The sequence below is a fragment of the Oxyura jamaicensis genome, chromosome 1 (assembly GCF_011077185.1).
Source record: "Oxyura jamaicensis isolate SHBP4307 breed ruddy duck chromosome 1, BPBGC_Ojam_1.0, whole genome shotgun sequence".
In the NCBI taxonomy this organism is placed as follows: Eukaryota; Metazoa; Chordata; class Aves; order Anseriformes; family Anatidae; genus Oxyura; species Oxyura jamaicensis.
In genome coordinates this window covers 143,828,970-143,850,136 of record NC_048893.1, presented here as the reverse complement: position 1 = coordinate 143,850,136, position 21,167 = coordinate 143,828,970, and the positions used below count along the sequence as shown (strand labels likewise).

At 42.7% G+C, this 21,167-nt stretch overlaps 1 protein-coding gene and 1 long non-coding RNA gene across 3 annotated transcripts in view; one reads left to right on the top strand and one right to left on the bottom strand.

The window, feature by feature from the left end:
- ARHGEF7 (Rho guanine nucleotide exchange factor 7) overlaps window positions 1–222 on the bottom strand; it is a 118,959-nt gene extending 118,737 nt beyond the window's left edge. For both annotated transcript variants that reach the window (XM_035318168.1, XM_035318177.1), the window contains exon 1: window positions 58–222. In XM_035318168.1, coding sequence (XP_035174059.1) covers window positions 58–222 — 165 coding nt within the window. The remainder of the gene's footprint in view (window positions 1–57) is intronic.
- A 378-nt stretch (window positions 223–600) lies between these two features.
- On the top strand, window positions 601–20,973 carry LOC118162183. Its single transcript, XR_004748327.1, has 3 exons — window positions 601–764; window positions 7,498–7,502; window positions 20,963–20,973. It is a non-coding gene; the product is annotated as an uncharacterized LOC118162183 (long non-coding RNA).
- Window positions 20,974–21,167: the final 194 nt, after the last annotated feature.

The following is a 21,167-nucleotide window of genomic DNA, read 5'->3' as shown; positions in this document are numbered from 1 at the left end:
CCCCCCCCCACCCCTCCAGCCCGTTCCCGGTCCCCGCCATGCCGAGGAGCCGCTTACTTTCTCGATGGAGCCCGGCAGCAGGCGCTCGAGCAGGCGGCACAGCACCACGCCGTCCTTCAGGGAGGACTGCAGGAAAGCCTCGGGGTCGGCCACCGTCTTCTTGGGCGACTCCAGCACGCCCAGGGCGATCAGCCACGTAACGGTCTGCTCGGCCGAAGTCATGGCCGCGGAGAGGATGAGGAGGATGAGGAGGATGAGGATGATGGGGGGGGGGACGCTTTCAAGGGGGGGGGGGGGGCTTCAAGCGGAGGCCCCCGCCTCCCCCATGTGAATGCAGATGACGACGCCCCGCCGTCACACCGCCACCCCGTGCCACACACTCCCTCACGCACTCACACACACACACATGCAACCGCAGGGCCGCCTCCTCCCCGCCCCCTGACATCACGGGCTTGCGCGCCCGCGGAGGCTCCGCCAGGGCCGGGCGGAGGCTGCCCCCCAGCGGCCTCCCCTCGCCGAGCCGCCTCCGCGGGCGCGCAGCGCGGGGCTGGGGCCGCAGGGGTCGGGGGGAGAGCCCGGCTGCCTCCGGGGGAGGTTTTCGGGTGAAAGAGGGCGGGTTTGGGTCGGGCGCTGAGAGGAATTCCTCGCTCTGAGGGCGGTGAGGCGCTGGCACAGGGTGCCCAGAGAAGCTGTGGCTGCCCCATCCCTGGGGGTGTTCAAGGCCAGGCTGGATGGGGCTTTGGGCAGCCTGGTCTGTGGGAGGTGTCCCTGCCCAGAGGGGCTGGAACTGGGTCATCTTTAAGGTCCCTTCCAGCCCAAATGGCTCCATGATCCCCTATCAGTGATCAGATCTTCTGCCAAAGGGCAGCGGTGCCTTTGGACCCAGGATGAGATAAGCCCATAATACAGGCAGATTTTCTTACACTCTGACACCCGAGGTGCAATATCTCTACCAACATTTGTCGGCATCAACCTTTTGATACTTTTGCTTTCCCGCTTTGCCTTTTTGATGCATATTTGGAGCAACAGCTGCCTACCAGATAGCTACAGGGAAGGCAAGCACACCTATTTCTTGTGATCAGAAAACAGCACGGATGGCTTGACCACGTCCAAGAGTCCCCCAAGGCAGGGGAACAGTTTCCAAATCTGGGTGGAGGTGCCCAAAAGATTGAGGAGCATGACAGTCTCTTCCCGGCTTCCTTTCCTTTCAGGCTGCCCCCTGGAAGGTGCTTACTGCTACCCATCCCTCCGCACTGCTTGCCTGTTCTGTGCTTTCCTCCTGCTGGTCTCAGTCGTGTTTGCACCGAAAGCTGCTAGGACTGACTGATACTCTTCATCCACCTCATCCCGTGAGTGCAAGCTATGTCAGGGGTGAGTTTTGAAGTAACACAAAGGATGGGGGCATGTTCTTATGACCAGTTTTCCCTCCTTTCTCTTTGTTTCACCATCAAAGCTGTTCAGATTATTTTATGTCCTGATTTCAGTCCCACTTTTGCTTCTAAATCATTCATAAGCTGATGATGCCCTGTATTTGGGAACCCCGTATGGTAATATTTAAACCACGTAAAACCTTTCTGAAGACATCAAAAGGCATGATTTTAACTACCTTTTTCTATAAAACATTTTTAAATGTATGCAAAGACGAAAAAATCATTTTGGTATTGACTCATAAAGAATAGATACAGAGCACATACGTAGTAGGTTTGGGAAACTCTTTACACAAAGAGATTTTTATAGTTTTAGTTTTAGTTCTAGTTTAGTTTAATTTAATAAGAAGATCTGTACCCCTCTTTAAAAGAGATGAAGACATACATTAGCCAGATTTGGCAGAGATCTTGTAGATCTACCGGCACGTCATTTTCAGCAAATAAAGATTCAACAGTTGACAATTTCTTTGGACTTTCCAAAGCTTTTGTTTTACTGGAAGTTATTCAAGAAACCAGGTAGTTTCAGGATAGGAGGTAAATTTCTACCATTGATTAGCAAGTGATTGAAAGACAAAGGAGAGGGAATAAATTGCCAATTTTCAGTTTGATGAAAAGTTAATGCTGGAGATACCTCCTGTATTCTGCAACGTACGCTGAGTTGTCCCGAGTATTTACCCCAAGCTGAAAGTGATGAAAAGGCGATTGTACTCCTGCATGTTTTATTCCATCTTTCAGCCTGCGAGCAACAGTTTTCAGAGGAGGGAGAAAAGAAGAGGAAGGAAATAGCAGGTAGAGAAAGCTGCTGCTCCATTTTGGACTCCCATTTTCCATTTTTCATCTGCAGCTATTAATACCTTGTCTGTCAGCTCCTGGAGCAGCAAAGAGGTGCTCTGGCCAGATACACAATTCTCCCCTTTCCCTGTGCCAAACCAAGGTCAGCATTTTGATGGGGAGGAGACTAATTAAATATTGGTCTGGCTTGGATAGAAATCACCTTGACAGACTGTAATTAGCTATGTAGGGGTCTTACTGGATCAATCACTGTCCTGGGATTCCTGTGCAGTAGGAAACTGTCTCTGTAGATTTGTGCTATGGAGGTTTGCGTCCCTTAGAGCAAAAGCCTCACCCCAACAAAGTAACACTTGTATTAAACTCAGAGGTATGTTTCCACGTCTGGTTGAACCTACCTTTCAAAAGTGCCTTGAAGTGTCTCCAGCTGGCAGGGGAGCTAGGGCTCTCGCAGTTACCTGCTGCCACACATGCGTCTGTATGCCAGAGATGGAGTTGGAGCCCTCAGAAGGCAGACCCACCAGCCCCACGGTACCAGCACAGGTGAAGATGGAGAAATACAGAGTAGAAGACCCCTCTACATGGATGAAGCCATGTGGTCACATTTGCTGGGCTCCCGTTGCGAATAGGAGGCTGCTGCTTCTGACAAAACAAGGGCAGGCACTTGGAGAGCTGCCTGCCTGTCTCCTCTCGGAGAGATGCCTTTAGTAGCTAAGGCAGGACAGACACCTGCAGCAAGCATAGGCTCGGTCAGCCTCAGCTTCTCTCCTCCAAAAGCATTAATCTTAGTGAGATTATTTTCTGGTGCCGAGAGCTTGTCAACCAAGCATAAACGAATGAGTACCATGGGGAGTGCAGTTAAAATGCTGGTGCAGAAGCACAGAGAGGGGACTCTTGGAGCACGTGTTTGGCAATGGGACACAGGCACCCTGATGCTCAGGACCACGGTGCTCAGCTCCAGGACAGGTGGCCAGGCAGATTGGGCATCCCAATGGGTTTCACGGTACACACTGTGCTGAGTGCAGAGCCTGAGCAATCTTGGTCTTAACAGTCAAAAGTATTTCTTTAAGGTCTGCTTCATTTTACAGGGCAATTAAGACAACTCTCTGTGTTACAAGCTTCATCACAGTTATTGGTGCTTTTGTAGTTTTTACCCTGGCTATGATCTTTAGGTGGAAATACCCGCAGAGTCCTCTGGCAAGCCTGTGATAGCCCCAAATGTAGCTCTGCTTCCGTGCTCCTGAGACCATCAATTCAACAGCTGCACTACCTTTGTCTTCTAAGTGCAATTCGGGATAATGGCATTGATCTGTTATATTCCTTATTCTTTCAGAAACCAATAATAAGTATCTCCACTTCAGGCAGAGATGAATATAAAATGACAGTCCTCGCAACTGAGGGCTTAGTCTAAATCACGCATGATAGAAGATGAAGGAGAGACCTGAGAAAGGAAGCGATGAGGAAGGACAATAGTCAGCGGTGCAGTCACACAAGAGCTCTCTCTAATGGAAAGAAATCTATTTTAATTGCCATTTTGGAAGTATTTTATTCACACTTAATGAGGACCAAGGAAGATATGAAGGACGGGGATTGAATGTCTAGAAATCAAAATGGCTAGAAATGACTGAAAATGTCTTGAATTTAAACCAAAAAAGCAGTCAAGGTTTTCAGATTTATTTTTTAATGTGTGCACAGTGAATGGACAGTATTTACCAACATTTGCCCTGCATTTTGTTAGCATCAGATGGAGTAAGTGCTTTTTTAACAACGCAGACTGGGCGGAAGCAAATCAGTGGTTCCCCTGGGGAAGGTGTTGGGGGAAGGGAAATTGGCAGTGCCTCCACAGTTTCAGGCCAGTCACAGAGAAAGCTGTGTCCTGCAGGCTGAAATATCAGATGCAGATCCCCAGCTGGTAGCAGTTGTCACGGCTGCCTTGAAGTTGATGAATCTGTGACGTTTTTAAACAGCGAGCCCTAAAACTTTTGCTCTGAACTCTCACTACAGAGCCCTGACATGACCATCCAGAAAAAGAGGATTGTAGGATGTACCTGACGGAGAGTTTGGGGCAGGGTAAGGGTAAGAGTTTTGCAGACTCATCGGTAAAACCTCATTTGGAGTACAGCACAGAGACTTGGACAACCACATTCAAGAAAAATTAAATCACACTGGAACAGAGTCATTAGAAGAGTGACAGTGATCTTCTGAGAGCTTGGCTTGTCCAGCCTGGCAAAACAAAGCCTGAGAAAGGGGATAGGATTGCTGTCTATAAATACATCAGTGAGTAAATATCACAGATAGACCAGAGCTATTTAAGCTTAAGGACAATGCTAGCACAAAAGCAAATGGATACAAACAGGCCCTCAATAAATTTATGCTGGAAATCAGAAAAAGGCTCGATTCTTCTAGCCATAAAATTCTATAATGCTAATAAGAAGTAGTGGGGCGAGTTGCCCAGCCCTTTTTAGAAAGAAGTGCAACGAGTGGATTAAAGTGATTATACGACTCGACTGCAGTAGCAGGGGCTGGGCTTTGCCCAGGCTCCCTTCCTCAGCAGAAAACGCCCAGCAAAATTTGTGCTTTGCCTACCAGAATCAAAGTGGGCCAAGCATTCATCATGATGGATACTGTTTAGTGTGAGGAGTCAAATAAGCAGAACCACAGTCAAAGCCATTCCTTCACTCCAAGTGAATGCTAATGACACTCGTTCAGCGCTGCATGGAAAATTCACTTAGCAAACTAGGTTAATGGAAGAAAATCCTCTTCCCTGAGGTACAGGGCCACTGGGTTGGAAGCTACACATGGTGACCCTTGCACGTATTTTGTAGTGTCCTTTTCTGTAAATATTTTCCAGCCCCATGAAAGTTTGCCACAGATCTCTGCCAGCTTGCTTTTAAAAATGCAGTCCCTACCAGAGCGAAGCAGGGTCCTGCTAGTGGTGCCAACAGCCTGTCCCCCCCCGACACCAAAGGCCCAGGCAGTAGACAGGCATTTTTCCAGAAGTTCCTGAAGTATGGGAGGATGCAAAGGCAGCACACAGGATGGGAGAGGGGAGGAGAAGGATGCTAGAGGTTCTTGGTCAGTGCGTTGGTCAGGAGCAACAAAAAGAGCAACTCTCCGCTCAGCATACGTGTGATAACATTTCCGCACTTCGGTCCCAGTACATTTCGTATGACCAGAAAACTGGATTGCTCCCTATTCACAGGGGAAATCACCGTCTCCACATGGTACAGCAAGTGTCACCGCCTGCCTGCTCCCTCTTTTTATTTTTTAGGTGCAGGGGTTGTGCTGCTGGTACTGGCAGGGAAGGCTCTGGAAGCCTGCTCCCCTTGGCTCCTGGCCACAGCCCACGTGTGGCACGCAGCAAGGCTCAGCGAGAGCAGCTATCGGCTCGATCAAGCTTTTAAGCGTTCCCTGGACTATTTTTGCAGCAGCCCACGTGAGTTTATGGAGTTTTTATTTTTAGTCCTACAGTACGATGTGATGACTGCGTACATTTCGCATGCAGTTGGTACTGAAGTGCCAAGGTGAAAGAAGCCGTTTAATGATCTGCCAATATATGTTACAGTCAATAAACGCTGCAGATAACGAATGTCACCATGTGCCTTACAGTTAGCATCTGCACCCTTTCAGCCCTCATGATCATATATTTATATTACATCCATTTAGGTTGCAGACCTTCGGATCACCGCTGGTTCGCTTCGGACTTGCTTCAGCCCCTCTCAGCCAGCACTAACACGTTCTCCAAGTGCAAAAGTCTCCCTGAAGACCCACCTAGCTTACCAAAGCTTCACCTACCCAGACTAAAGGGCTTGCAGTGGTGCTGCTACCAGGACCAGGAGGAGGGTGGAGGGCCACCTGAGGGAGCTGCCCCCTGCCCTTCTGCTGTGGCACACGGAGAAGGCAGTAGATGACATCTTTTGCTTCTCCTCACCAGCTCCACGCACATTTTCTGCCTTTTTCTCTTTGAGCTTCTTTGAGCATCCTTTGCCTTTTTCCCTTTGAGCTCCCAGTGTTAAAGAAATTGAGTATTGCTCCTTGGCTTTTATAGCCCTGTTTGCAGCAATTAGCATTTTTAGTGCTTTTAACTTTAGCCAAATAAACTTGCAAAGTATGTTCTGATTAGCTAGTAATCACATGACAAGCATCTTCGTACACAAGATCTTCCAGAGGCCTTGAATCCTGAAGATCTAGAAATGTATAAAAGCCGAGGTATATACACAGAGTCACATCACAGCTGCTCGGAGAGGAGAAATAAGAGTCACCGTCAAGCTGGACTTCCTAGAGTTCTCAAGCTTAGGTAATGGCATCTCCTAGCGATTAACCATCTGTTAGGTCTGCCCTCACTTAATTTCTCCTGGCATATTTCAGGTGAAGCTACTGTCCCACGTGAAAATGACCCTTGTAAGGAATGAGTCAGGCCTCCATTACTCAGTGGTCTCGTATAAAGCCTCCTGCTCCCGACAAAGCAATGGGATATTCTTGCTTTTAAGCACAGGAACCGGATAATAAAACACTTTAAGAACCCTGGGCTGAAAATTGCCTGAAATTTTTGTCTCCTTTTCTGGTGCTGATGTTTCCTCAGCTCCCAGTGGAGAGTTTCTGCATTTATGTAAAGCGGATTTTGAAAGTCATTGCTTCCTCGTCGTTTCCAGCAGGCATATTCCAGCTCCTTATCAGATGTAGCTACAAAAGGGAAACACATCGCAAAGGTAAGATAAAATCTGCTTTTAAATTAAGCAAAATAAGTTTTTCAGTGTTTAACTTGGATTTTCTAGGGCACTTCCAAAGCACTGGAGATCTCTGTTTATTTCCAGCATACTGCCTGCGATGACTACCTGCGATGGCTGTATTACACTAATCGGTAATTGCTACAATGGATTGACTCCATAATTCCTTCCCATCTGAAGAGTGTTCAGTCTCATCTCTACTCATAATCGCTATCTGATCAGTGAAACGGGCCACGATAAAAGCTGTGTAAGAAAGCTTCCTTCTTTACTAATTGGACGAGACTTGGAAACCAGAGGCTTTTCTGGGAGCGCTGCCTATTTTCCTCATAATTATTTGCATATTCAGTTCAACAGCAAAACAAGTCCATAATTGTTCAGTTCAGAAATGAAAAGCTTCTCATCATGTATATCGGTCAGAAAAAAAACATGAGCAATCACTACATCAATGCTAAATAGTGCTAAATCAGTACTACCTGCACTAATTTGGGATTAGGAAGTGTATAAAACAATAACTTAAGAAGCTAAGGACATTAAGGGAAGGAAACCTGCTAGAGACATTGTTTTATGTATGCTTGTTAGTATAAGGAAGAACTTTTCCACTGTTCAACATGTAAATTACATTCACCATCTAATCACACCGAGACAATCTGAGGTGTTTCCACATTCAGATAGGTTTTGTAACTGGTTTATAGCTGATGTGTAACTCACAACAGCACTGCCATCGCCTTTAAATTTAATAACAAGGGTGGGGTCAGACCTAAATGTGAGCCTCCCACTTTGATGTCTGACATAAATAATGCACACAGAGATTCTCAAATGTTATTTGGCTCTACTGCTGTGGATTGAATGTCATGGCTTAATGCCACTGTGCAGAAATAACACCACTAAAATAACTTGATGTAACTATTTAACCTTGCGAATACATAGTAGGAAATGAGGCAAAGCCTGAAAAAAAAAAGGGGGGGGGGATGGGGGAGGGGGAAGGAGAGGGGGAATGGAGTTAAAAAAAAAAAAAAGGCTGAAACTGAGTATTTGAATCCTTGTGGTTCAAACCCACGTTGCTTTCACGTCATTTTGTTCCATCCAAACTTATAAGACTGCCTGTCTGCACCAGTAATGATTATTATAACATCATTACACTCCAGCTTATTTGTTTGTGCCTACTGATCAAACACTGCTTGAAAATAGGCCTATTTAATTAGGTGATAGAGAAGGCAAACACTGAAGTTCATTCTCAAGCAAATTCTCAGAAATTAACTTGAGAGTTTTACATGAGAAAGGACTGACAAAATAGTCAGAAAACACTCAGTGTCTGGCTCTTTTTGTTCTCCTAAATTTCAGTGCAAAAGAAAGGGAAAGTAATGCTTTAAACATAAAGTATGAAATTTCGTATTCTCTCATTTTCAGAAGACATTGCAGCACATGAGATTAATCTGTGGCAACTTCTGTCTACAACTTCTGCTGACAAGAATAATCCCTTCCATCAAACTCATAGATGAGTAATATTTAAAAGTTAGCACTCTTACTTTCTTCGGTGTAACCGAAGAAAGCTGTGGAGTTGACCATCAAAATCTGTCTAGCATGACTACACACGCAGGGGACAGAGTTTCAGCAGGACTGCTCCACCTGAGATTTCAACCTCAGACAACTCAACAGATACAGAACAGATGAGGCTGAGCCACCAGAAATCAGATCGTTCACAAGTGGGCTCCTCTGCACCAATTTCAACTTTTTATTCTTGACATTAGAGCTGTTCAGAAGTTCAGCTTTAAGCTTGGCTTATTTTCCAAGCCAGCTAGGAGAAAAATGCAATCAGCCACTGTCATGCCTGTATGACTGCTCAAAACAACTAAAAAATAAGTCTTTTGAACATCTTCCACTTGAAAGTCAAATATTTCAAGAGAAAAAGGCAAACATGACTGTTTGCTGTCATAGAATCATAGAATGGTTTGGGTTGGAAGGGACCTTAAAGGTCACCTAACTCCAACCACCCTCCCATAGGCTACCAGACCAGGTTGCCCAAAGCCCCATCCAGCCTGGCCTTGAACACCTCCAGGGATGGGGCATCCACAGCTTCTCTGGGCAGCCTGTGCCAGGGCCTCATCGCCCTCATAGCAAAGAACTTCTTCCTAATGTCTAATCTAAATCTACCCTCTTTTAGCTCAAGGCCATTCCCTCTTGTCCTATCATTATTTACCCGAGTAGAGTCCTTCTCCATCTTTTTTATAAGACCCCTTTAAGTATTGAAAGGTCACAATGAGGTCTTCCCAGAGCCTTCTCCTCTCCAGGCTCAACATCCCCAGCTCTCTCAGCCTGTCTTTGTAGGAAGAAAGGAAGGTCATTACTAACTCTCTGAAATGACAAATGAAAACTCAGAGACACTGCCCGCTGTTGCTATCTCCTTAAAAGTGGAATGGGACTGTTCACCAGCTCCAGCAGAGGAGCTCCTCTCAGAGCCTGCACTTTGCACCCGTCAGAAAAGGACGCTTTGCTTTTGCTACAGAAGATGGATTATACCCCATCACACACCACTGCACTTTCCTGCCCTGTGGAGAACAGATCCAGAGCTTCAACTGGGCATGGAGGGAGTACAAAACAACTAGAGGAGCACTGACACGAGAAGACCATATGTTTTCCAGACTCCTTCCCCCATCCTGTTGAATACAAGCTTCATTTTTCCCAAATTAAAAGACTGTGGAAAGAACTCCAGGGGGAACTTTATAGGGATTTTCCTTCGTCATTCTCTCCTCTTGATTTTAATTCATGAAGAAATAATTCATGTTCAGGGAAAATTGTTCTGAATCTCTCTGGATTTGTAATATTGATCTAAATAAAGGTTGTTTTTATACAGAAACTGCAATGAACTATTCATTCAACAGATGCAACACGGATTTGGACCAGAGCTAACTTTTTTGCATACCTAAAAAATAAATGAAAATAATAAAGCAAGGAGTTCTGCAATTACTTGAGATCTTTATCTATGCTCTTTCTGCTGGTATCCCAGTTTCTTCAAAGGTTTAAGCCTTAGAAGCCTCCAGCCAGTGAAAATTATGGATCAAGTAGTCCTACACCATATAAGTTTATTTAAACATTACACAAAACCAGTCCATAGCACGTTTGGCTTCATAGTAGCTATGGATTGACTCCACAATTTTTATTCAGTCAATATTAAATACCATGGGATCTTTGCCTAAACAACTGTAACAGCAGATCTTCTATAGCAGTAATTAAACATAATTATACATTGTGTGAAAAAGTTTGATAGTCTTATTTGCATGGAAGGGGCTTTTAATCCTCAAAAAGACACAACAGGGCTGTTTGAAGAAGAGCTACTCTTCCACACAATAAGATAAAAGTTTGGACCCCAGGCTCTTTTTTTTAATACTCTGTTTGTATGTTTTAATTTGCAAAGTACAAGGCAGATTATTTGCTTTATTTTATAAGTGTGTTTTTATAAGTATGTTTTAGAGCTGTATGTGTTAAACTGTATAGTTCTATCTGAAATATACATATTCATTATTTACAGCAAAATAAACTAATAAAAAGGGAAAAAAGTAGCGATGACATGTCAAGCCTGCTGGACTACAAGGCTGGATATAATTTAGCTTCCTCTTTCAAATGGTGGAAATAATAACTCAGAAAAAGCTACACAAGGAAACTTTGAAAGAATTTAACTTTTTATAGTCAAATAACATTCTTTTATTAGGTTTGTAAACACTAGAATCTGTCTTTCATAAGCTAATTTAGCTTCAACAAAGGTATTTAATTGTTTGCTGTAAATTACAGCTTTAAGTTACCATTTAAAGCCAAGAATAAAGGACCTAAAAAAAAAAAAGACCGCCAAGAACTCTTCACTTTTAGAACATGAACTTTGACACTGCCCTTTAGTCATAACTCTAAGAATAACAAAAAATAAAATAAAAATAAAAAAGCAATGTGCTACGACTGCATTTCCTGTAACATATGTTCATGATTGAGGTATTTAACCAGCACATGATGTGCTCAGACGGAGCGGAAGCTGCCCCTCCGCAGCAGCCAGTTGAGCTCCCAAAATAAAGCGTAGAAGAGTTTGCCAACCGCAGTACAACGCAGCCTCCGCTTTCCACTCCTGCAGGGAGGTATTAATACAGCGATGGGAGGAACGCTGCAAACGATCTGAATATTCAGTTAATAATGTTGACACATATTATAGAAGAAGATGAGATCTGCAGAGAGTTATTCCTTTAAACAGGCTTTATACAATGCAAGCCTGCAAACAGATCAATTTCCAGCATGGCCATTAGTTCCCATTTGTTTAAAGACCTGGGAAGCATATGGTGCTGGGAGCACAAAAGAGTGAAAAGCACTACAGAGAGAGATAAAGCTCTAGATAAAGCTGCATGCATGGTGACTAGGCAAAAATACTACTTCTGAAGAAAACTCGTTGGAATAGCCTGAAGGAAAAGAGGAAAAAAAGAATAAAACTTGTAGGTCAGTACAGAAACTTTAGCTCAGCACAGGAGCTTTAGCTCGGCCACATTGAAGCCCTGCTGCTTTGTGTACTCAGTGCCAGAGTGCAGCCAGCAGGGCAAGGGAAGGGATGGTTCCCACCTGTGAGGCCGCTTCTGGAGTGCTGCATCCTGTCCTGGGCCCCCTAGAACAAGAGACTTCTCGGCCATCTAGAGCCAGTCCAGCACAGGATGCGGATGTCTGAGGGGCTGGAGCCCGTGAGATAAAAGGAGAGGATGAGAAAGCTGGGTTAGTTCAGCCTGGAAAAGAGCAGGCTGAGGAGGCATCTGTTTGCTGCCTCTGTTTACCTAATGGGGGGCTGCAGAGGAGATGGGACCTGATGCTCCTTGGAGACACACGGTGAAGAATCAAGTTGCTGCAAGGAACTTCTGAGTAGATGTGGGAAATGAAAAGTCATAGGGAGAGCAATGGGAACAGGTTGCCCAGAAGAAGCAGCTTCCAGGGTGTGGAAACTCCATCCTTGTAGTTATTCAAAAAATTAGAGAAAGACCAGCACGAGCAGATCTCACTGCAGGTAGCCTTGCTTTGAGCAGGAGGCTGGACTAGAGACATCCAGGTGTCCCTTCTGACCTCAGTTATCCACGATTCTGCTCTGCGATGAGGTGAGATGAAATGACTGAGGTCTGCATGGCAGGGAGCACTGAAGTTTCACCGTTGAAAGCTGGGCATGGAAGCGAGTACCATCACGCAACAAGAGCTACCTGCTAGACGCAAGCCAGACAAACATCCGACAGCCTGTAGCACCAGGCTTCTAGCTAATTCAGAGCTAAATCTTTCTGGAATACAAGATATAGAGATCTAGATATATATAGCTATTATGTATATATAAATAGATAGATATAGATATAGATAGATATAGATATAGATGATATAGATATAGATATAGATATAGACATAGACATAGATATAGATATAGATATAGATATAGATATAGATATAGATATAGATATAGATTTCTTCACTGGAAGGAATGACACCTGCGCAAAAATCATCCAATGTGACATCCAGAAACCGGAGACAAACAAGACTGATAGCTACCCGTTTTCCAGGTGGAGAGCACTTTTTCACCGGGGAGCTGAAAACTGAAATCGGTATTTATATAAATACTGAAGTCAGTATTTAAATAAATTATTTAAATTCCAATGACTTGGCAAAGATTCTTGATGTATTGACTTTAGAAATCCTGTGTCTTTACCAGTATGAATAGAATAATCCAGCTAAATTATAAAAACAGGTTTTGATGATTCACTATCCAGGAGTTATTCCCTGTGAAGCTTCTAACTCCAAGTACTTGAGGCAAAAATAAAATAACATTAAGAATAACAACAGGCACATGTGCTAATGAAGCTACTGATAAGAGCAAGGGGAAAGTGAGAATGTGAGGAAGGAGCAAGGCATAAAGTGTATGACCTATTAGAAAAGATGGAGCAAATCTTCAAGCACTCAGAAAGGTTGTTGCAAAACATATGGAAATAATGTGTTTTCCGTGTCTGTGGTGCATGAAATGAGAAGGAACAGGCTTAAACTGCGGCAAGGCAAATTCAGATGCAACACTGGGAAATGTCTTTACAGCTTTTCTGGGGAGGTGTTGTAATCTTAGCATTGTTTGCAACCTTTAAGAAAACACAAGGCAAGTATCTGTCAGAAGTGATGTATCTCTGCATGTTCCTGCCTGGGAACAGGAAGATGCACTATGTGAACCTTGATGTCCCTTCAAGCGTGACGATTTCATACAGAAGCTTTTATATATCAGACACAGGAATAAAAAGGTACCACCAATTCTAAATTACAGTCTAAAATACAATCTGAACTAGAGTTACAGGTCTAAAAGAAAGATCAATAATCAAGAGGTTTTGGATGGTATTTTGCTAAATAAAATTCATATTAATTACCTTGACATTAGAAAAACTGTACAGGATGCTCGAGGCATTTTATTACTCAGTACTGAGCAAGCAGATGAGACAGCAGCCAGTTATCAAGAGGAGCCTCCATGAATATGACTTCAGATGAGACCTGTGATATGGAGAATGTCAAACTAAATAATCGCTCATGCTTCTGGCCTTACAATGTAGACATAAAACAGAATTTCTCTTCGGTCACCCACGACCAGGAAGACCAAAACGACTCCAGTGATTGCTTATGAATTTCCAGGACTAGAGGCTGCATTTACAAAAATGGTTCTGATTTACTCCTCAAGAATTTTCAGGTAAACAAAATGAAATAGTGGAATCCCAATTTCTCAACACGTCTTTCGGAATAATGAAAATAGCAGCCCAAAACGAACCACCATGTATTAGCAAGAGGCTCCGTGATTTCTTTAGCAGCACAACTTTAGGCAACCCACATCTTTTCTCCTTTCTCTTCCTCTCAGCTATTTTAAAAGGTGACCTCATCCGTGTATCTAATAAAATCACAAAAGCTCAAAAGCTTAGTATGCTGAGCTCAGTGATGTTCTTAGCTCTGTCTCTTAATAATTGCTTTCACAGTGCCTCCCCCTACCAGCAAGACGAGCTAGATGAATTGGAGCTAACTTCATTACAGATCCAAGCCAGAGCAGCTTCTGCTTCCTGTCACGTCCCCAGCGGTGAAAGGCTCCCTCCAACTTTCACTGCAGAGTTCAGACCGCAGCATACATACAGATTTTACTCAGGCACCATCATTTTATCGCTCCACACAGACTGATATTACACAGCCTTGTGTGCAATAGTAGCTAAAAACTATAGGGTGACTGCATGATTTTCTTAATTTTGCCCTAGTGTGAACATCCCTCTTTATTTTAGCAAAGGACAAAGGCAGCTGTATTCAAAATAAGCATAGCTGAACACTAACCTGGAGAACATAGAGAGTAACAAATCAAAAAATGTTTATAGAAAGGTGTTACAGAGTATCCTCACATAACTAGCCATTAAACTGTTTTTGTTTGTGTTTTAATTCTGAAAAAATAAGAAGGGCAGCAAAACGAATGATTTTTTCTAAAGACATTTAAACAAATAATATATATATTTTTTTTTAATCAGGTAAGGAACAAGCCCTTTTGGCAACACTTCACACTGGTTTTCCCCTAGCCTCTAGCTATATATGTGGAGGTACTGCTTGCACACACAAAGGCTATAGAGCAAGCAGAAATTACTCCATGTCTTTATTTGCTTTTGCACAATCAGGAACAATTTTTGAAAAAAATATCAGACATTGAGTTGTAGCAAACTCAGTGAAAGAAGCAAAAATGAATGGAGTCTTCTCTAAGAAGATCTCATCATGTGTATAGCTCTTAATTACTCTTGTTTAATTGAAAGGTGGAGTGTTACATGTAAACTCTCTTGGGTGTCTTACATGCTGTTTCCCTCTTTGACCAGTTACATGACACTTGCCTTTATTTCCTTCTATTTTTCTCAGTGCTCTCTTCCTTGTTCATTTTTACTTTATTTATTCCCTGTCTTTTTTCCCCTTTTATTCCCCTTTTTTGTTTTTCTTTTATCATTGCAGGTAGTTACTGTGAATACGTAAGATTTTCTTCCCAGAGGAATTTAACTACATGTGCATAGAAATCAGGAGTCAGTGGTGCCAAAACCAGAGTTTCTGTAACCAGGGTTCGGCCTAGCCCAAGATTTCAAGGGATACAGAATGCTGGCAAAGATTGAATTAAAGGCCCATGAATACCACAGATGGTGTTAGAAAAGTGGTGAAAGGGAGGTGAAAAGAAATTGAGGAGTTGGAAAGGTGGGAAGTTTGGGTTGGCAGAAAAATTGGAGGTAGTTGATCTAGTCTTGAAAACTAACCAGTAAGACTAGTAAAAATATCTTCTGATGGGAATGTGTGGTATTGACCAAGTAAAATATCCCTTGAAATAGTTTTATTTTTTTTTATGTTTTTAAAGTGTTTTTTTTTTTTTAAAAAAAAAAAAAAAAAAAGAGCCAGAAGTTTTTTTAATTATTATTATTTCCTGTATTTTTAAATGACGATGCTTTGGTTTTCCCAACCTGTAAACCATTTTTCAATCAAAAGTGTTTTGTTTTGGAGTGGAGTGGTACATACATATTAGGGAAACCAAATCTGCCCAGATGCATTGTCCAGTTCACTATAGAGATAAGTAGAACATTTCTTTCTTCAGAAAAGCAGCTCAGGCCTTTTTTTTCCTACCTTTTTTTGTAGCCATGGCCTTCCCTTACCTTAATAATCACCAGAGGTCTTACCTTGATGTAGCGGCTCAGGTGTGTTCTTGCTGTACTTCATGTAAGGGGAATAAATGCTTTTGGTTTTGCTCCTGGTTGGTATTTTTTTTATCATCGAGGGGTTTTCACCCTTTTATCCCTGACTTCTGGATGTGTTGCTTCTGCCAGGTCCTGGTAACTACAACCGCAGCAGGTTGCTGGCCTATAGCAGTAGTTCAATTTCCAAAACCCAAAGGCTCTCTGCCACCTAAAGAAGTAAAAAAAAACTGAATCTAAATGTAGTTCTGAACGTTAGTTCCTGTGTTACAGCTTGGCAATCCCTGCTCCAGTGTGGACATACTGAATTAGCACGCCCCTCAGCTGCCGTGCCCACATCTACATCTCCAAATTTAGGGATTGTCCCGCTCTGCTCTGCTGGTGCGACCTCATCTCGAGCACTGTGTGCAGTTCTGGGCACCACAGTACAAAAAGGACATGAAACTACTGGAGAGTGTCCAGGGGAGGGCTACAAAGATGGTGAAGGGAGTAGAGGCGAAGACGTACGAGGAGCGGCTGAGGTCACTGGGCCTGTTCAGTCACTGGACCGTCATGGCACCAAGCCTGTCGGAGTTTAAGAAGCGTTTGGTCTGTGCTCTTAGTCATATGGTCTGAATTTTTGGGTAGACCTGTGTGGTGCCTGGAGTTGGGACTCAATGGTCCTTGTGGGTCCCTTCCAACTCAGGACTCCATGATTCTATGATTTGTCCTGCCCTGTGGTGCTCCAGTAGGCAGCGTAATCGATGCAGGAATTAAGACCGGAGGATGGATCTTCTGTTTCCTGAAGCAATGACCAGCCAAAGAAGTGGGAACAGAGACGGCAACTGCAGTTTAAAAAAAGAAAGATCTTGTGACCACTGGATGTGTGCTCCACACCCAGACGCGGATGCCTGGGTTTGATTCATCTCTGAGGCTCTGGAGTGCCAGCGTAAAATAATGTATGATCAACACAGTCCAAGCAGGCAACGTGTATGCCTAATAAATAGCTGAAAATAACAACAAAAATGTGACAGTGATGATAGCTGCCTATTTGACAGCCCAGGAAAAAAAAAAAAAAAAAAAAAAAAAAAGCATGAATGATTTTACAAACTGCTGCTCAGATACAGTGACAACACTCAGCTGTCCAGGTCACTCAGTTAGACATCCAGCCATATCTGCACGATGCTTCAAGAGAGTAACTCGAACCCATTGCTAAACATTATCCTAAGGTGTCAGCAGTCCAAGAATTCACTAATCCTTTTGCTACACTTGAAAAGCTTCATGTTTTATTGGAAATATTACACAGATAAAAATTACTTGCAGAGTGGAGATGGATAGACACATGGTCAAACTCAGACAATTTGAAGCAACATATAAATCAAGACTTTTATCAAGCTTGCACTTTCATTTCTCCATGCAAGTTCCCAAGTCAAGTGACAAGATGTAAAATAGCACAGAACGTATAGACTCAGTATAGGGTAATGACCCTTTTTAAGTGGCATACTAAGTTTGGTAAAACCTAATGACATCCATAGACCTGATTAAAATTTTCTTCATTTACATGCATGTCTTTGTCCTCCAAATAACGCTATGAAGTGTAGCATTCATCCTTTCCAGGACACAATCCTGTCATTAAATCTATTCAGGATACATTTTGAAAGCTTCCAAAACACTCCAGAAATAACACCAGCACCTCTATGAACTGGCAAGTTTCATGGATCTCTGACCTAGATTGTAGGACTTAGCAATCAGGAACACACAACACTCAGCTCCACATCAGCAGATAAAGAGTAATAAAAGATAGTTTGCCTAATGAACAGCAGATATGTAAATCCATATTATCCATAAATCGTGGTTCAAGTCTTCCTCAGAAATTAATCAAGCTTAAAAAAAATGAGATTGGCTTAAAAATCATGAGATTTGAAATATGAATAAATTTGGAGTTATTTATCTGCCGTTGAGTTTTTAAGCCTCTAGAGTGTGCTCCAGTCATATTTTCAAGCATTTCTTTACAAAGTGAAATGTGTAGATACTTTACTTATAATGAAATCTGAGATTAGTTTATCAAGCTAGTAATTCAGAAGTTGAGTTCATCAGAGAAACATAAAGTTCTGCAAAAAAAGTCGTAAAATTTCTTAATTAGCAATACAACACTGTACCATGTTAGAAATGTAATTGTGGAGAAAATAACCATTCTGACAGCAGAAAGCCTGCAAATGCACCAGCATTTCTGAAAAGTTTAAGGAAAGTTTCTTGTGCTGCCAAGAAATATAAACTCCAAAAATTTAGGGGTTAATGTAGCAGGCCACTTGGTGTACCAACTCATTCACCCTCTCAGTAAGCATTAATAACAACGAACTGCAGGAAAAAGAGGCTTTTTGTTACATATATTTTTACAGCTTGGACACGTTACACCTTTACAAATTCCAGGCTGATTCTTCAGATACAAAGAGGATGGGCCTGCAAAAAGTTTCAGATTTGCTTCCCAGTAATTCATTCTCAGCTCCATTTATTTGCCCTCTAGGATGCTTCCCACGTTGTTTATAACCTTTCCAGGCAGCTCCCTCCAATGCCTAGAGCTAGAGGCTTTGCTATTATTTGAAAGAAAAGAGATTTTTAAAGAAAAGCTGAAGTTTCAAGGAAAACACCAAATGTTGCAGTAGAACCATGAAGGTCAGCAACCTGCATCTGTCTGACCTGAGGAACAACTCGAGACCAAATGACATGAGGAAGCAGCGCCCGCTGGCTTGGCTCTCCTAAGGCCACCCTCTGTCCCGATGGCTCTGTCTACAAATCAGAAAGCAAAGTTCTGTTTTATGCATCAGATGTGGCATACAAATTAACCACACCAATAATCTCCTCATTTACACAGCTGTTCTGCAGTAAGTGCGTAGAATTAACCATGGTAACATGCATAAGCATGTTGAATTAATAATTGTTCATTGACATGACACATTTACTAAATAAATTACTGTAATTTGATAACCTAGAAGCTTCTAAGTGAGGAAAATAGGCAGCACCCTGTGCACACTACTCTTGCATATTCAGACTGAAAGATGACCTTTTTATTTTCCATGCAGAATGCAGGTAAACCCCAACCCACACAGTTTTAAAACTGTCATCTTTCCCACTGCCCACAACTTGAAGGTTTACCACTTCAGAGCCTCCTCAAGCTCCCCATGCCACACCATGGCCCAGCTTGCACAAGAGTGATGAAGACTTTTGCCCTCAGCTTGGCCTATAGCCCAGCAGCTAAACCACCCCTGTGATGTATGTCTGCACTCTGTGTGCACCTGGGTCTGTGGCTTGTGATGTGTGTGCCATCACCACCAAAATCCTCTCAGCGAGATGCCTTCTGATGACCTTGCAGTAGTATGAATTGCTAACAGATTATTCTTTTTATTTTTTATATTTTTTTCTGTAAACATAGGAATTTTTTAATTAGGGTAGTATTTTAGCTTACGCTTGTAAATGAGGATGAAAATACTTCCTAGCAAAATATGAAAAAATTAATAACCAACACCTTAAAAATTAGGTAGATTTGGATTTGGAAGCACTGGGGTCAAATTATGCAAGTCTTGGACCGCGAAATATGATTCCCTGATGATAAGAGGTAAGCCACGCCGTCCTCGCCCAGGTAACACTCCCGTAAGGTTTTTCTGGAGATTTACTCAAGCGTTCGGTATAGTACTCGTGTGTCCACACTTTGCTGTGCAAAGGCATGCTTGGAGCAGTCAGGACTGCAGTCGGATTTCTCCAGGCAGTATATGGAAGCACAGATTTAGGTCCTCGATGAGGCGTTTTCGCAGCACTCACACACACACTCACTTCTCTACCCCACAGGTCATGCTGTGTCCCCCTTCCTTACAAGCTCTGTGTGTGTTTTTAATGTTAGAGAGACAAGGAACCTGGAAACACTGAAGAAGCAGGTACCACAATTCAACACAGTCATGAATGTTGTTATTGAAATAAAATACTATTAATAAGGAAACCTCGTGTTGCTCCTGAGACTTTGTGTCAGCTAGGATTTAGTCCAAGTAATCTTTAGCTGGGCTACAAGAGAATGGAAAAGAGGCTGGTAAATACCAGGAAGCTGGTACTGAGTTCACACGGCACTTCATGCTGGAGAAATAAAAAAAAATGCTTTTATGAACTAACTAATGAGGAGTGCTCCTGAATGCACACTGCTAGCTCACTTAGCAATTGACTTCATAATCTCCTTCAACTACAGAACAACATGTATGCAGTCAAATAGAACATCCATACAGAATACAGCTATTAAAAATAATAATAATAATAATAAAAATCACAAGGCAAATGATTTTGGCTACAGCAGAAAACATCAGAATTCAAAATACTCAGAAATTACTGTGAAAAGTGTAGCTGTGAAATCAGTGTGAAGCAGCAAGCTGGGTCCAGCAAGTGGGAAGTGTAGGTGAATGACAATGCGATGCATGACTTTTCCACTCTAGGTTATCAAAACAGGCTGGGCAGTGAATGAAAATAATTCTTACTCAATAGTTGTCTGTTTCCACTTGTAAGTGAAACATCCTGACAGTCTCTAGCCAGGCCTCCCCAGGGAAGTGCATACACTACCAAATCATTGTCGCATTTGGTAGCGTTTCTGCCAGAGCACACACTAGCTAGAGGTTAAGCTCCCTTTCACCACGAGAAAGGCAATTATCCGGAGCTGTCTGATTGTACTGATCATGCAGAGTGAAGACTGACTTGGCTCTCTTTGTACTGGTACATGCTCCACCTGCACCATTGCTCTCAGGACACAGCCAGTTCCTTCGGTTTCTCATCTCACACAAAAATACTCTCTGCCTCTCTCAGTTCGTGAATCTTTGGCTCTTTTTTCCTTCAGAGCTGAAGTCAGCTGCTCCATTACACACATGCAAAAACAAATTCTGCAGCTGAGCTGCCTTGATGCATACAAAACTCCATCAATTTCTTAATGTTAGCCAGTAAACTTCTTACAGGTGTTTATCACAGCTTGCTATGGCTTTATCTAGCACACCAGGCAACCGATTTAAGTCTACTTGATTTTCAAGTTCAGATGGTTAAGAGTTCAACAGGTAAGAGCAAAGGCAGATCATGAGTATAGACTGTATGCCAGTGAGCATTTTCAGCTGTAGGGAAGTTTAGGGCAAAAGTCTTGATGTAGTTACATATCCTTACTGCAATATATATTTCCTTACCCAGCTACAGTAGCAAATGTAGACCCTCCCCTAAAAACTTGCTAAGAATTATAATAAGCATAATAAAAAGCCACACACCTGAACTGTTCTCACTCATCCATGTGACAACTTCTTTATTTTGTGAGGCAGATTTGTGACAATAAAAACTGCTCTGATTCTTAATGTTGTTGGCAGATATGACAAAACCATAAGAAAACAAGTTCAACTTTCTACCAAAACACAGGTGATATTCTGTTCTGAGGCTACCTGTTTAGATCAGCAACTGTATTGAAGATTCCTCTCTGATTTCCCGAATGTATTTTGTGAAACTCAGCTGAACCAGAACTTTAG